The following is a 15,703-nucleotide window of genomic DNA, read 5'->3' on the forward strand; positions in this document are numbered from 1 at the left end:
GTTGCAGCATCTATCATACATATTGAATGCCCCGTTGGGGGCGTCCGGGCTTCGCCACCATTCTCACCGTCTCGGCTTATTTTTGACAATATTTTTTGAACGCATACTATTCTTGTTGTTATTATCAACTGGCAGACATGCTGGTTCGATATGTCGAATCCCCTCTGGGACGTCAAAGAGGCCGGTAAAATGGGAGTTTAGGCGGGCGACGCTATCGTCCATAGTGCATGAACCGCGGACGAGTTGGTTATGCACCTAGGCTGGCTGGGAAGTTGCGAGAGTTAGACTATACATATTTCCCAATATAGAAAAATGCAATAGCGCCTCGAGAGCTCATTACACGCAGCTAGTGGCAGCCGAACAAATAAGGAAAGTCGTATGCAATCTGTTGGTCCTGTGGAGATTTATTCCCGCGTGTGCTTTTCACCTAGCGATTCGGCGACACGTGTACACCTCTTTAGGTGGTCTTATTGCATCAATCCCCTTTTTTTCTCACAATAGAGTTAGGCTTCTCTCTCTCTTCAAACATCTGTCAAAAGAAATAGGAACCATTGCTGGATGACGCCTTACCTTTCTAGTTCTTATCTTTAATTGAAAAAACGGTTTGCACCGGCTCGTCAGATTGCATTAGCCTCACCCTACTGAATATAAGCTTCTTTGTATTAAAATGGTATATTTTCGCTGAATAATGTTGTTACGGAACCTTTCCAACGAAGTTTATCGTAACCAAATTTTTTATGCATAAATTTTTTTTTTCAAATCATGCACTATTTTTGAAATTCATGGAAAGAAAAAAAATTCGAATTAATCGCATCACACGGATATAATCTTTTTTTAGTGAGTGCAATGTTGTAGGTCTCATGGCTTAGATGGCAAAGCGCCTGCCTAGTAAGCAGGAGATCACGAGTTCGAGTCTCGTTGGGACCTAACTTTTTTTTTCCTTTTCTTTTTTTTTTATTTATTGACATAAATTTTCATATTTCCCCCGAAAAAATCATTCAAGTGGAAAAATGAAATTAGTTATATTTTTTTGCATGAATATTATTTGTCATCATTTTTGGGAAGTAACATAAGGGTTGTGCAGTACATGCCGCGTATAGTTTTTTTCTACATACTAGTTTAGTATTGAAATTGGTCAGATATCCAGACAACTTTGTGTAATAACAAGTTTCCAAAGCTAAAGTTCACTCGACAAGTTTAGTGTCTCACTTTTCTCAAATTTAATTCAATAAAGTACAATTTTTTGGGGAAAGATGCTCGTTGAAAAAGAAAACTTTTGAATTGCCTGCAAAGATCGAAAATTAAGTTCTTTGTATATGAGATTTCTAGTTGACTGCAACCTATTACCGTGTCGTTCGTGTTGCGAATTCATTTTTAATTTTGACTACTCGATTGAAAGGTTCATTCTTTTCGTTGAACATTTGAACAATTACGACCGTCTATCAATGGCATATCTAACCTGGCGAACCTTTCATTTTTCTAGCGAACCAATTTGCCGCTAACTGAATAGCTCTGATTGAATTGCGCGTTTATCGATACTAATTAATAGTTAGGAGAATGCAGCCTAGACAAAAAGCACTCTAGTCGCAATCGATCGAACGAATAAATTATTAACGCAATATATCTGTGTAAGTGATGAGAGCCTCTACATGCTAATGGAGGGTATTCATTCAAGAGCGATGAAAGCCAAAAATGTAGGCCCACACCCTCTGTTTAGTTTTGCCTTCTTTACGACGAATCGCCTATGTATAACCACGTACATATTTCACGACCCCAGCCTATGTGGCCGCATTACTCATTTGATCCAACCGGAAACCTTTATCCTCTTACACTCAGCTGCTTATGTTGTTGAACAGAAAACAAATGTCATAGCCTCCCCCCCAGACGCCAGTCTTAACAGAAAATCAATGTTGTCAATAGGTCAGGCCTTTGGTGTAAGTCTACATCTGTTTGTTTTTTGAGGTTATCACATGTCTCCACTCGGGAGGGCATCAAGATGCCATGAATCCGCGGGATCTATTTTCAATGGAGAAATTGTTACCTCGAGATTATCCCCCATTTTGTGAGCGCATTTTGAGCTCGTTCGTGCCAATATGCACGGCTATGAGGCTTACTTATTTTTCGGCAAATCCTTGTCGGTATTATCCTTAAAAAGGAGACGAGTCTTGAGCATCGACAGAATACTAAGAGGGTAAACATCTGACGTCCCAAGTTTTGTTTTAATTGGAAGCGTAAGAGCTCTCGTTCCCTGCTGATCTCTGTCTCCCCTGCGACACACGTATAGTGACTTTACGAGGACTCACTGCTTGATAAGATGCTGGCGCAGCTCGGGCTGCATTGCTAAATCAATGACCCTTGGTTTGGCTTTTGATTCGAAACTTTTGATCTCTGTCGCCATTGGAGCCGGCCGACCGGCAGCAGTCAGCTTTACATAACTATAGGTTTCTTCCCTTGGGTATACGCTAAACTCTTCTACGTAGAATCTCGAATCGAGTCTAAAAGAGAAAAACGTGTCGCTTCAACCTCCCCCGACGGCTGAAAAGTTGTGTGTACCGGAAATGCACAAGTTGTGAAATTGTCGGCTAGAAAAGGAAAAGCGGAAGTTTACGTACATCACAAACTTGTTTTTTTTTAACTTGGATTTTTACGTAGCGCGTCAAACGTAAAAAATGTTTGTTCTTGAAACCCTCCCGAATTCCGGATCAGACTGACGCAAAAATTCATCGCCAGACATTAAAGCCCTTTAAAAAGTTCACTGTAGGATCCCAAAATGAAACTAGAAGCCTCACATAATTTTCGTTTCAAACTGATAAATTCAATCGGGTGATTCGCATAATGAAATTCGCAAATTGGCAGTTGTATGACACATTGGGAAGAAGACCCGCCTCAACTAGAAAGGCAAATAGACTGAATTGCTCCCACTCGAAATCTTCCTCAACATTATGTATAGTACCTCGGGCGAGAAAATAAGCGCAAAATTTCTATTAGGCCCTCCAACGTCGCATCCAATTTAGGAGGATCTATAAAAATAACACCATCGACTTGATTAAAGGCGAAAAAACGTCAGTCCATCTATTCTGCCCGGTAATGCACATTGAACTGGGTAAACTCTTTTAAAAAAGATGCGAAAGCGATACAGCAGTCTGAGAGAGAAATTGGTCCAACTCTATTAGTTGGACGGCAGCGATGGCTGCTGCTGCTGCTGCATGGCGATGTCACTTGAGACTTGTGCATCATCCGATATAGCACTGCCATGTTTGCCTGCGAATCTGTTTTGACAGATGATTGGAGTTGACGTGAATCAATAAAGGGTCAAGAGAGAGAGAGAGAGAAATCAACCTTTCCCTCTTGACTCTCTCTTTCCCAGAGCGCGATGATGGATCTCCTGAGCTATGCTTTTGGCTACCCTTCAAGTTTGGCCAAGCCATTTTTACTCTCCCGATGGATTTATACATGTGTGTGTGTCTCTCTCTCACTCATATCGTGGGCGCCCGTCTGGGACGGAGTCCACAACTTGCTTTTTCGTTTTGTTTTTTCGCCATCCACGACGTTCAATTCAATTACAATTTCCCTTTGTTTTGTATCACCTTACATTAGATTGCGTGTTCCCAACCCAAGGCCAAAAGAATAATACCAACTCTTCCCAATAATAAATATTTTGATTAAATACAGACTTTTGGGCAATTACAAGTTGAGACGGACACAAAAGTTACCGAGAAAGATAAAGATTCATTCAAAATGATTGCCAATATGTCCGTTTCCTCACAGGCTATCTATTCTATTTTTAGTGGCAGCTGTTCAAAGTTTCCCTTGTTACTTCTCTACACGGCCCCGAATCGATACAAATAACTCAATATAGCGAAAATAATATTTAAGGGATTCGCACAGTCAGCAGGATCGGGATCGGTCAACCGGTTTCTTTTTTGGCCATTACCACCGTTGCACAGCAGCAGCATCATCTTGGCTGCGCTGATGGTCATCGCACGTAACACGATCGAATCATCACACGACCCAAGATTATTGTGACCGCAGCTTGATATTTCTACCTCGTTTCCGACATTAACTGATGGATCGATCCCGACATATTGGAAGCTGACGCCAAGGGCGACAACACCAGACAAATGTCGGGTGCCAAATATTCGATCCGGCAATCCATTATGAAAAACGATTTGCGCACAAGTTTAGCGAAATGGTTTCATCCAACCTTTTTTATAATAAAAAGAAAAATCCAACGGTATTAAAAGTTGATGCGCTTTGGATATCTAGTGCTCGTGCATGATGACGACATTACTATTGTATAAGTACGTTGTCCTTGCACCAAAGTTCATGGCTGATTAACATCTCCTCAGAATCAGATGCGTTGGAAAGGAACAGGACGACCATCAAGTTGAAGGGCGCTGGCCATGACGCACTTCTGGTTTCTTTTTCCTTGTCAAAATGTCGTCTATTTCGGCGATACCTTCTTGCTCCTGCATATTTGAAAAGAAACTTGAGCCCGAGCAAATCCGCCCATCCACTCGAGAAAGACTCTTCTGGGGAGAGCGATCAGCATATCTTCTTCTAAATTATGGACTAGGCGCACGGTGCAACGACGGTGATGCTGGATGTTTAGGGACTGGATTGAATTGTTTAGTGGGCCAATCATTTTCAATGACGCAAAGTCTAACTTTAACGACAGGATTTGCCGGAATTACATTATTCCTGCTAATGTACTACGTCATGGCGTTTAGCTGTTAGTTGCCGTTTACTAAAGAACTTTGAGCGGAAAGTCTAAAATCGATACACCTGTACACCTGTTTTTCTTTGTTGGACGTTGTGACAGCTCCTATACTGTATTACGGCATGTTCAACATGTTCAGCCTTGGCCAAGGTGATGGGTGTCCTTTCAAAGTTCTGTCGGGGGTTCTTTATTTTTTTCGAGAACTTTACAGTACATCTATACAAGGATCCAAGGCCAACTAGTGGTCTAACATGATATGCACCTGTTATAACCAAAGTTTCCTAGTTTCAGAGTGCGACATAACAACGTGAAATATGGCTGGTATTTCCAGAAACTCTCGATTTGCACACGATTTAATTTGCTGGCGTTCGTAGAATTCAAAAGGTCAGAGATGTTTTTTAGAGAAATCGAATTGGCTATTATATTTAGTCCAGCCGGGAATGGAAATAGGTTGCTGCAACTGTCTGGAGGCAATCTTTTTTTACGGAGCTTTCACTTTTGATGTCGCACACAACTTGTAATTCTCTTCTTCATCTTTTTTACATTTGAAACATTTCGAGAAAGCGGGGAAGCAATTTCGAGTCGTGTAAGCGATTTCACGGGGGATCATCCGGGGTTACGAAATAATACCTTCTTAATGTATTCTAACGTATGCATTGGTTTTGTTGTAGAGGAATCAGTGGATCCTGTTAGTCTGAAATCAATGCTGATGCCCCAGTCCTTGCCTGCCCTCGGTCTAACCGGATTTCCTCCTTTTTTGAACTCTCGACTGACTGGCAGTCAGTCAAAGAATTCATTAATGCAGGAATTGAATTCTGTTGTGTACGTCAAGGATTCAAACGTGTCGTAACAGAACACCCCCAAGCTGCGAACTTTTTTCGGCACACTTATGGAGAATAATACAAAATAGCAAATCAATTACAGCAGCAGGAATGAATTTGTAGTAGCCTGCACATACATAGTCCCTCGTTCAAAAGGCTTTATTTAATAAACGTCGAGTTGCCTTTCAGATGGAGGAACACAATAATCCCCTTGGACTAACCGAGTGCAGGCAGGCATGGAGTGTGTTGTTACTTATTTAGACATTTTTTTGTTGGGTCTGTTTTGCTGTTTGTATTCTGAATAGTGCCTGGCGAAACGAAATGAGATTCCTACGTATATATAAATAATACGGTACCTAACCAATTTGAAACTTGTGATTGCCTTTCTTGGTCGGCTTGCCAACGCTATCGCTGGCGTGTGCCACTGCGCACTACTCGTGTCATGGCACTCGATATCGGTACTGCTACATCGAGTGTGTGTTATTACTTGACTGTATTATTCGGCAGGTAATTGACTCCATCCTATTTGGAACTGGTAGATGATGATGTAGAATGTCAAAGCGGTTTCTACCGCCTGCCGAAAAGAGAAAAACATGGGTGTTCAATTATGTTTTGCTATTGAAACACTTGAACTGTAAATATCGTTTCGTACTTTTAGGATGATGCGCTTGGAGAGCTGCATCATACCCAATAGCGTTACATCTTTTTCACAGTTGTAGAGTTCGATTATGAAAAGAGTCAACTGGAAAATTAATCAAAAAAGGCTGTGATGGAATGTCACTATATGGAAAAATATCTTTGGATTTTGGCGAATTTTACTTTGGTTCGATCGGCGGATGCCGTGGTGAAGACAGAGTCGTCTCGTAGTTGACGAAGTATCGAAATACTTTGAATTCTCTGTCAATTAAAAAATCAAATGACTTTTCATTGTAAACAGGAAAGTAATTTGAACTCACTGAACTTCGGATGCTGTCGGCCGAGTGACAAATAAGAAACAATCGACATATCCCCTCGACTAGGGAAAAGCCGTCGATGATGAAACTGCCCCACAAGTAAAAGCGAGTGATGTAGTACATGAGATAAATCAAATTTGCTACAAGGCAGTAACAGTTGATGAGCAGAATGAGTTGTAATCGGTTGTGGAGAAAACGAGTCGCCTGACTGAGGTGTTTGAACATGTTCAAACATCTCACCATTTCGTTATCTAAACAATAGTCACAATCTTTCCGGACCAATCGCTGCAATTCGTCGGCGATGCGGAGGTAATAAATGACAATCGTTCTGGCGCACAAAGTGTAAATCCAAGTGGCCGACATAGTGTAGTTTAGACTCTGCGTCAAAATAATCAGTGACTGAATAGCGATTTGCCAATTATTTGCCAGCACGTCACGCGATATCCAGTATATAGTGCTACCGCACTGCACACTGACCTAATCATAAACAAGTTTCATTCGGTTATGTCATATAATTTTACATAATGATTGTTTGTTTGTTTTAAAATTAATACAGGTTACCGTGATGGCTATCCAGGTAACGGCAGCTATAGAGTATCTCCGAAGAGATTTTAAATCCGGTCGTTTCGACAGACGATCCATCGTTCCCATGCTGAAACAAAATAACCTCACCGTCTCACGAGAAGTTACGACAAGCAACAAGGAAGTGGCTGAACCACACACGAACGGGTTGGTCGTAGCTAAGCCGGTTGCAAAAGCGTCTATTCTGGAAAATTGCTTTGTAAAATTGATACCTCGTCCGCTTTCCCCAGAAAAGGCATAACGAATATCCAACACGCTTCTCTCGACGAATAGGTACAACCCGGCCTGGAAGGTGAAGACGAAACTAAAGCAGCTGAAAATCAAGCAAGAAAATCGTTCGATGGGTCTATTCGTTAGATGAAGAAAGACGCCGATTGTTTTCAGGTAAAAGTTGAAAGGCCTAATGGATTGGAGGAATCGTGTTTTAAATAGCAACACCATGTTGCTGCTGCTGTTAGTTTTAGGCAACTATCCTACTACTCGATCGTTTAAGAATACCCGGGAGTATAAAGACGGCGTCGTGTTTCCCGAATGCTTTCGACTTTGAACGATACACAATTGATTACTCGCGCCGCCGTCGAGACGAATAGCACTCTCGTTCAAACATAATTCATTATCCAAAGGGATGGCAATTTAGTACTACGGTAGATTCTTCCTCATTGACGTCACTTCATTATTTGATTACGTTTGCCTCTCTCTTTGTTTATATTGTATTGATAAGGCTTTTACTATATTTGAGTTAACAAAGTGCTTCGCTTCAATATGTCATGCAGGAGAGATGAATAGGCGATTGCCTTTGGAAAAGGTTTCATACTTTTCAAATGTTGCGCCAAAACTGCTATACGATTCCCTTCCAGCTATTTATTGAAGTCTAACAATCTGTACGCACAGATGCGTTTTGAATCGCAAAAAAACTGAATCCAACTTATTACTGTGGTCTTGTGTAGTTACAGACGAACTGCGTAAATATTTGCAATAGTGTCTTGCGTGTCCCTGCGGCAACGTCTTTCTGTTCCAACGGCTTGTGTTTTCTAATAAGGCACCAAAAAATCGAGTTGGCATGGCATTATTGACTTTATTACGTTGTACGCGGATCATTATGTTGATTTTGAACGATTTGACGGTTAAGTATGTAGGAAAGGCTTTAAAGGAATCGCCTTTTTTTAGTAGCGCAATTTAATACAAAATTGACAGGTCGTCGTTTGTCGTGGGCGTGCTTCGATTCCGAAATCTATTGCTCCGCACTGTTCTTTTTATTTATTGGGTCCATAAGCTTTTCTGCAAAGTCAATAGACTTGGACTGTTTTAATATTGAAATTTGTGATTAATTTTACAAAGGGCTTTTCTTGTGCAACTTTGAAACTACCTTTCACGATTTACGGTAGCTATACTTTGCCGAATTCCGCATTCTGCCGGATCTCGAAAAAGTAGTCTGAATGATAAAGAATGTAAATGAAGCCTCATCTGTATTCTCGTTAATAATCAAATAGGGTTATTCATCTGATTTCTTCCCTTTTTCTTTTGTGAAAAACGCGACAGTAGGAAACCGTATTCAGTCAATTCAATCTGGAAGAGTGGAGGTAGCGATTCAAAGGTAGCATTCCGAGTAGTACAGCGGAGGGGATCTCCTTTTCTTGGTAATTTTGACGACAAATAGTCATCCCTCGATCTTTCACATGAGACTATTACCTCAAAGTACTTGTATCCTTCAGTCCTCGCCGAATAGACGTCATTTCTCTTGCCCTGAAACGTCCTGAATAACACGAAATGTAATGGACTAAATGGAATTTTATTTATTTACAGTTGAACACTTGCAACCGGCGAATGCTGTCGCTTAATTGACAGAGGAGGAGGAACACAGGAAAGAGGGAAACTTCTAGGACGTGGAGCGACTCCCGGATGAAGATAAACAAATTTCCGGATTTCGCCTACACCACGGCGTAATGAAACGAATTGATCATGGTAATCAGGACGAAACGTCGCATACGGTCGTTAGCATAAATCCCCAACCGTCACTAAACTATCTGCACTGCAAGGAGGAAGACGACAAATCGTTTGGAAAATCACATCGATGCGAAATTCTTCGCAATTCTTCGAAATCTTCCAAGTAAGCTAATATTTTTTATAAAGTTTGAATTTACCGCGTAATATTATTTTTTGATTGCGTAGAATTAGTGGTCCCTCCAAACTATTGAATGCCAAAACCGTATGTTAAATAAATATCTAGACTTCGTTAATAGTAGCGCCCAGTGACAACCAAGTCAAATTGAGCTAAACGGTAAAAGAGTTGCGGTTCAAATTAATGATGTTGAACGCAAACTGTGCATGCAATTTGGACTGGTTGATATTCTACGATCCAGTTTAAAAACTAAACTATCCAAATCGCGCTCCTTAAGTTAAAGTGATCCAGCGCTTCCATCTGTAAGTCAGTGGGTTTAAATTCCTAAAACATTTCGAAGTGAGTCGAGTTGTAAACGGAATAGTGGCGGGGTCATAAAGTTAAGAACATCACCCTGGTCGATACTCGATTGTACTACCCTGCGACTCGTGTGGCAGGATCGAGCGAGTGATGAAGTCGTTCGTGTTTCTATGACAACCCACTCGCATGCTAATTAAGGTAACTAAGTAAATGAACTCTACTTGGATATTAATGCAAGTGGCAAATAATGATATGCAAGACATATGTCAGTTGCTGAGTGCCTCACCTGAATGTCCTGCGTTTTTCTGAATGAGATCGGCAGTTTATTGTGGCGAATAATGTTTAATGTGTCAGCGCGTTTGATGGCAAACGAATGCAAGATCAAATAGAAACGTTTCCTATTCCTTCCACCCTCCCGCTTCCTATTTTGTCAGTTATTGATTTGCATAGACAAAACAAGATGTGTAATCACGGAGTCAAAGACATATTAAAAAGCTTTAAGGACAGCCGATATTTAGGCGGCTTCTGTCTTGGATCCGACTATGATCTCATTCCTAGTATTTAAAAATATTGTCATGTTTGCTATTCCAGCAGCAGTAGCAGCCATATCTGCATGAAGCTTTATCAATGTCAATTGCTGCAATTTCTTGAAGGCATTTCAGGTGATTCATTTTTGTTTTCTAATTTTTGATCTAAAAATAGCTTACCCTCAGCATTTTAGTAGTCATCGTGAAACGCTTCATCAGTTGTGTTCCGAGAACGACAATTTTTGCTGTTTCTCACGATTTAAGATTGAGTCTTAAAATATGGTCTGCAAAATAACCTAAGAGGAAAATTTACCTTCCTGATAAGAATTTGCATTGCTGATTTATTTGAATTGGTGCTTGAATTCTTTTGTTTATTCGGTTTGTTTTGATTAGGCAATGTCTTATAAATACTCCCGGTATTTTTTAAATTATAAACTTTTTCGTTGGCCGTTTGTTTTTCATTAAGCCGTTTTATTTGTTTGCAGAAAGGACATTGCTATTGGGCATTTGGGAGATCTAACAAAAGCACCCTCGAATAGTTGTGATCCTTAAACGGAAAACCATCGTTTTCGACGAACTGTACCTTCCAATGGTGAATAAGTGAAAAACAAAGGGGACCTTTTTAAAGTAAGTGCATGCTTTTCAAAGTAGTTTTTAGATTATCCTAGCGCAGGACTAGCTTCTCGTTTTTGCGCCAATTATGGGTACTATATTTCATGTGAAGGTACAGGACTGTTTTCTTAAAAAGAAATTTGATGCGGGGTTTGTTTTTAATGTGATGAATCAGCATTGAGATTCAAAGACTATCTTGAGTATAGAATTTGTGGACAGCGGAAAACATAGTTTGCCGTTCTAAATAGCCCTTGACCGGAAACTATCCTTCCGAAAGAGAACATTGTAAGTATCTTTCAAAACTATTAACTGCGCAAAACTACTGAATGTTCAAGGGCTTTCTTTTTATAGATATGTCCTACAAAACATGGGTTCAAACAGTTTGTTTTCCTTTTTTATAGCGAGGAAATTCATTCAGTTACTTTGTCTAGACGGATGTCATTCATTTTTATAGAGGAACAGTCGCGAATGCTATGGCTATTTTTTGTTAAAGAACCCTTAAAATATCAACGTCTTCCTCTGTGGCTTATATTGACCAATTTCGCTCGATTAGTTTAATTGGGTCCAACACCCAGACTTCCTTGTTTTGATCAATTCACGAATGTCTGAGAATGAGAGTGGACACGCATGGGCTACGTAGTATAAAAGCTGCGCAGGGGAATTTTTCGTTCATAGTTGTATACAGGCATACAGAAGCAATCTGTACTGTTTGTTGTATTGCTCTTAAAAGGGTTGTTTTTCACAGGAAACAAGGTGAGATACGAAAAATCATAAAACTAGGTTTTGGCACTATTCCTAATTCAAACTTTGGCGCTATTTAGTATGGCGCCTTCAATGTTTACTTCAGCTATCATCTCGTCCATGGTATTCCATAGTCTAATTTCTATGACATCGGTCTTGGCATCAACTTCAACGCAAAGTTATGCGGGTAAAAATCGCTACAATTTCCCTAAAAATATTTCGCCTGATTAATTACAATTTTTCTTTTGTATTGGTTAAAAGTTTGCCCTCAGTATTTGAGGTCTGCATACGGAGGCCATGCCGCCGTTCCGTGCTGGTTGTTGGATAATGGCAATTGCTATTGCTTCTCATTATACATGGTAGGTATAATGTCCCGTGCTGAGGGAGAAAGTAACTTTAAAAATAATCTCACTAACAAATCAATCATTACTTGCAGGAATGTTGGTCAAACGCTAATTACATGTGCACTCAAGGAGGAATGAGCCTTGTAGCCATTGAAACAGGAGAAGAAGACAGTGTGATCAGTCGGCATCTTATGAACATACCTGGTATGTGTATAATGCCACCTCCATTACCTCTGGAGAGCTGTTATCAACGTTATCTTTCAAAAATGACTTTGACAAATTCATTTAGCTGCTATGTAGGCTGTTACAGATAATTCATTTTAACGTCTTAAATGTTTTTGTGCAGAATTGAAAGGTTATGCGTACTGGACGGCTGGGAGGTATAATGATACCGAATGGCAATGGTTCTCAAACAAGAAACCAATCACTTTCGACGACCTGAAAAATACTGAAAAAGTGAAAGACAAAGAGGCCGTATCAAATCGATGCATTCTTTTAAATTACGTAGAAGAAGATTATCCTAGTGGAGGATATGCATCCCGTATCTGTGCTAGTTTTGGTTACCGTTTTGTATGTGAAGCTACAGCACCGTCGCAATAATGTTTAACACGTGTTTGGAGATTGGATGATCATTAAACTCATAAGACGCCATGAATTCATACACAGCCGATATTGATTATTACTAGTGCTGCTTAAGGGGCTGTCCATATATTACGTAACGCGATGAGGGGGGGGAGGGGGTTGCAAAAAGTGTTACGAAATGTTACAGGGGGGGGGGGGAGTTTTGAAAACGTTACGTAGCAAGGCCGAAAATTTTTTTCAATTAAAAAAAGTTAAAACAGTGGCAAAAATATCGATTAGTACTCCGCTATCGCCTTCATCTTCTTTATTGAGCCTATCTAAGAGTTTGTACCATGTAACATCAAATACATGGCTTTAATCAAGAAAATTTTGTATTTTGTATTTTTAAATTCACTGGGGGGGTTTTGTTTTTTGTTACGTAATTAGAAGGGGGGGTGTCTGTTTTTTTGTTACGATCCGTGACAAGGGGGGGAGGGGGGGTCCAAAAAGGTGAAAAATTGCGTTACGTAATATATGGACAGCCCCTTAATACAGATACCATTTCCTGAAACTTCGTGCAGTTCCTTATTTTTCCTTTTGTATTTTTTAAGTTTATTGTTTATTTAAGCAAAAAGGTTGAGCTCTGCTGCCGTGATTGCTTGCGTCAAAAGTAGGAGGGTTCGAATAATTATTTTATATATTGATTGTTGATTGCTGTTGATACATGTAGTAGCAAAAAAGATTTCAGATCTAGAAAACTGGCGCGCGCCCAGCCAGGGATCGTATTTATTAATGTCGCTAGATGGCAGCCTAAGTAATTTTACTCGATAGAGTTTTACAAAGAACCTTTAAAGTTATTATACCGTTTTGTAATGGAGAAGGAAAATTCTTAAAGATCTAAATTCAATTCGAATAAGTTCCTGGTTTGTTATTTCGTATTTTCTCTGTATTTGTGTTAGACTTGCAACATTGTGACGAGTTGGAACTTTGTGTGGTTGCCATAACAACAGCAGAATAGCTTGATTGTCGGCGAATTTTAACTGAAAAATGACAGCTGTAAGAATTTTTTGCTCTACGCTAATACCTATTTATTAACTGTAATAACTAATTAACTTCCGAAAATTTATCTCAGTTCGTTACTCTTGCATGACGTTTACTTTTTCTAGCTTCAAAGAGAGAAAGTGTCGTCGATTATCCCTTCATTGCATCCGTCAATCAAAGTAAAGTAATTTTGTTTTTTTTTTGCTTCCCTTACTTTAGGAAAAGAAGAGCGCAAAACAGGCCACCAAGGGCCAGAAACAGATTGTCGAAGAGAATGTTGCAACACTCAACTTCTACAGAAATATGTCTGTTGTGGCAGTGGGTGTATACTTATTATTCTCTGCCATTTTTTGGTCCACCACCTCTTCATTTGATATTGTATAGTTGATTTTTTTAAATTATTATTTAAAATTTTAATATTTATAGCTCACATTCTTTTGAATTTCAGTTCTTAATATGTCTGAGTTCATTTGCTCAGTTTTGCTGCTATCGCTTTATGGCCTACATGGCTAGAGCCAAATACAGTGAAACAGGACAATTGTTAGATGGTGGAATTGATCTCAACATGGAATCTGGAATATCAGAGTAAGCTTTCAATTGTGATCTGATTCATGAATTTGTATGTCAACACATTTTCTTGTTATTAAAGGCAAATTAAAGATGCCATTATCCTAGTAAGTGCAACCGAGGTTCTGTCTTCCATCTCCAGTTACTTTTGGCTTATCTTGTTGGTGGTAAGTTATTCAGAAATTCATTTCATTATTCTTTATTACTTAAAATTATCTTATTTAGATTCCCTGTCGACTGTTTCACTTGGCTTGGAAACATTTCCTTAGTCCATGGTTTTTCCAGAAAGCCCCAACTGCAGAGCAGGATGCACAGGATGACAAGAAGCAACGCAAATTGGAGCGCCGCATCAAGCGTCAACAGCATTAAAAGAGATACTAAAGATTCCCTGTACTGGCTTTGTATTTAACATACCTTTGAAATAAATCAGACTCTGGACCTCTTTATTTGTAACAGCTATTTGCGCCGGACGTGAGAAGATCGCGGGCGAGGTGATTCTTCTTCGGATTCTTCGTCGTCATCGTCTGAGCCTTCCATTTGTTTTAACTCTTCATATTCCTCCACCTTCAGTGAATCCAGGGACTGTAAAACAAAATCCATATCACAGAACTGATCAACACTCCAAGATTTAGTATGAATAGATACCTCGGCTCGCTGTCTGTAATCAGAGAAAGACTTGGAACGTTTGACCTTGGACGCAGTTTCTGTTGGTGTGTTAGGCAACGCAATTGACGGCACAGATTGGGCTCTGGCAGGACTGGATTCTGGAAGAGGCATATAGGTCCTTAAAGTGTTGCGGAATTCTTCCAAATCTGATTCCACATCGACGTTTTCCAACTGCTGATAGGCTTTTGTAAGAACGGACAACGACGTTGAGTGAAAACTCATTTCGATTAAAGCCAATCGCTTCATCCAGCTAATAAGATCCTTGAGCTTCTTCTTTTCGAGCTTGTCGGCTCGTTCCTCTATAGACTTGCCTAGTCGGACAGATTGTGTTGTGGCGTGTGCTAAATCACTTTCCGCTTTGCTTATTTGCATTCGTCCCAACGGGTTTTGCTGCCGTAACTTGTGAACGTATTTTAATTGACTTATTTCTTTTTCGTACGCAATGCTACAGCTTCGGACGTCCTCCATGGCCGACTTGCAGACGCCCGCGTAACTTGAAATCTCTTGGATGACAGTTTCCTCCAAACGGTTAACGCAAACATCTCTTTTTAAAAATAAAGTCGGTTAATTAATTTGACTAATTTTTTCGTTACGAATTCAAACTCTTACCTGTAATCTGAAATGAAAGAAATGTTATCGGCAAAGTCTTTGATACCTTGACTGCAATTTTTGTTGACATTTTCTGCTGTAGCGTACTCATTTAATGTCTGTGCCAGAAAATCGCCTTTATCCCGCTGACTGAATTTAGATTTCACAGGTTATGTTTATTACGAACACCATCGAATTAAGGTATAATTAAACTAACCCGGCTATTTTTCTAGTGTATAACGCTAGAGCGGTGCAGATCTCACCAAAGTGTTTTTCGATTACTTGAATTCTATTTTGTATGAAGCGCGTTTGGGTTGCACTTCAAGATTTACAAGGGTTGGAAACAAGAAATTATGTACATGTTTAAGATTTTTCTTAAATTACAGCAAAGATAAATTTACCTTGAGTGTGGCAAAGAGCTGGCGCTTGGTGAACGAAACATTGTTTTTTCAGCGTTTATAAGAAAAAATACTATTCTTCCGTGCTTGTTTTGATTTCCATGTTTCCGTAACCGTGGTAACGGATCGTTCCAAATTTTAAACGCTGCTGCTTGGTTTGCTT

General features: G+C 39.8%; 3 protein-coding genes and 1 non-coding gene across 4 annotated transcripts; 3 read left to right on the forward strand and 1 right to left on the reverse strand.

Moving 5' to 3' along the window:
* Positions 1 to 854: 854 nt before the first annotated feature.
* On the forward strand, positions 855 to 927 carry Trnat-agu. Its single transcript has one exon. It is a non-coding gene; the product is annotated as a tRNA-Thr (tRNA).
* A 9,592-nt stretch (positions 928 to 10,519) lies between these two features.
* LOC124190037 (C-type lectin domain family 7 member A-like) lies at positions 10,520 to 12,851 on the forward strand. The gene is made up of 6 exons (XM_046582558.1): positions 10,520 to 11,387; positions 11,456 to 11,562; positions 11,637 to 11,734; positions 11,812 to 11,923; positions 12,066 to 12,410; positions 12,826 to 12,851. The coding sequence occupies exons 2-5, from the start codon at positions 11,457 to 11,459 to the stop codon at positions 12,317 to 12,319; spliced, it is 570 nt and encodes a 189-aa protein (XP_046438514.1). The 5' UTR covers positions 10,520 to 11,387; position 11,456; the 3' UTR covers positions 12,320 to 12,410; positions 12,826 to 12,851.
* Positions 12,852 to 13,180: 329 nt separating this feature from the next.
* On the forward strand, positions 13,181 to 14,330 carry LOC124190038 (transmembrane protein 208-like). The gene is made up of 5 exons (XM_046582559.1): positions 13,181 to 13,336; positions 13,541 to 13,699; positions 13,770 to 13,906; positions 13,971 to 14,055; positions 14,114 to 14,330. Exons 1-5 carry the CDS (start codon positions 13,328 to 13,330, stop codon positions 14,255 to 14,257), a joined length of 534 nt encoding a protein of 177 aa, XP_046438515.1. The 5' UTR covers positions 13,181 to 13,327; the 3' UTR covers positions 14,258 to 14,330.
* LOC124190033 (protein FAM92A-like) lies at positions 14,180 to 15,674 on the reverse strand. Its single transcript, XM_046582549.1, has 5 exons — positions 15,544 to 15,674; positions 15,360 to 15,461; positions 15,164 to 15,292; positions 14,534 to 15,098; positions 14,180 to 14,470 (listed from the first exon to the last, which is right to left on the reverse strand). Exons 1-5 carry the CDS (start codon positions 15,582 to 15,584, stop codon positions 14,345 to 14,347), a joined length of 963 nt encoding a protein of 320 aa, XP_046438505.1. The 5' UTR covers positions 15,585 to 15,674; the 3' UTR covers positions 14,180 to 14,344.
* Between the last annotated feature and the right edge of the window lie 29 nt (positions 15,675 to 15,703).

Source organism: Daphnia pulex, chromosome 3 (assembly GCF_021134715.1).
Source record: "Daphnia pulex isolate KAP4 chromosome 3, ASM2113471v1".
Lineage (NCBI taxonomy): Eukaryota > Metazoa > Arthropoda > Branchiopoda > Diplostraca > Daphniidae > Daphnia > Daphnia pulex.

What these genes read in the sequence shown, in the direction of transcription:
- LOC124190037 (XM_046582558.1), top strand. Translation starts at nt 11,457, where the DNA reads ATGGCGCCTTCAATGTTTACTTCAGCTATCATCTCGTCCATGGTATTC. An exon ending in TTCAACGCAAAGTTATGCGG is followed by an intron (nt 11,563 to 11,636) that starts GTAAAAATCGCT and finishes ATTGGTTAAAAG; the next exon opens with TTTGCCCTCAGTATTTGAGG. An exon ending in ATTGCTTCTCATTATACATG is followed by an intron (nt 11,735 to 11,811) that starts GTAGGTATAATG and finishes CATTACTTGCAG; the next exon opens with GAATGTTGGTCAAACGCTAA.
- LOC124190038 (XM_046582559.1), top strand. An exon ending in ATGGAATCTGGAATATCAGA is followed by an intron (nt 13,907 to 13,970) that starts GTAAGCTTTCAA and finishes TTGTTATTAAAG; the next exon opens with GCAAATTAAAGATGCCATTA. An exon ending in TTTGGCTTATCTTGTTGGTG is followed by an intron (nt 14,056 to 14,113) that starts GTAAGTTATTCA and finishes TATCTTATTTAG; the next exon opens with ATTCCCTGTCGACTGTTTCA.
- LOC124190033 (XM_046582549.1), bottom strand. Translation starts at nt 15,584, where the DNA reads ATGTTTCGTTCACCAAGCGCCAGCTCTTTGCCACACTCAAG. An exon ending in AGCTCTTTGCCACACTCAAG is followed by an intron (nt 15,462 to 15,543) that starts GTAAATTTATCT and finishes TAAATCTTGAAG; the next exon opens with TGCAACCCAAACGCGCTTCA. An exon ending in TCTTTCATTTCAGATTACAG is followed by an intron (nt 15,099 to 15,163) that starts GTAAGAGTTTGA and finishes ATTTTTAAAAAG; the next exon opens with AGATGTTTGCGTTAACCGTT.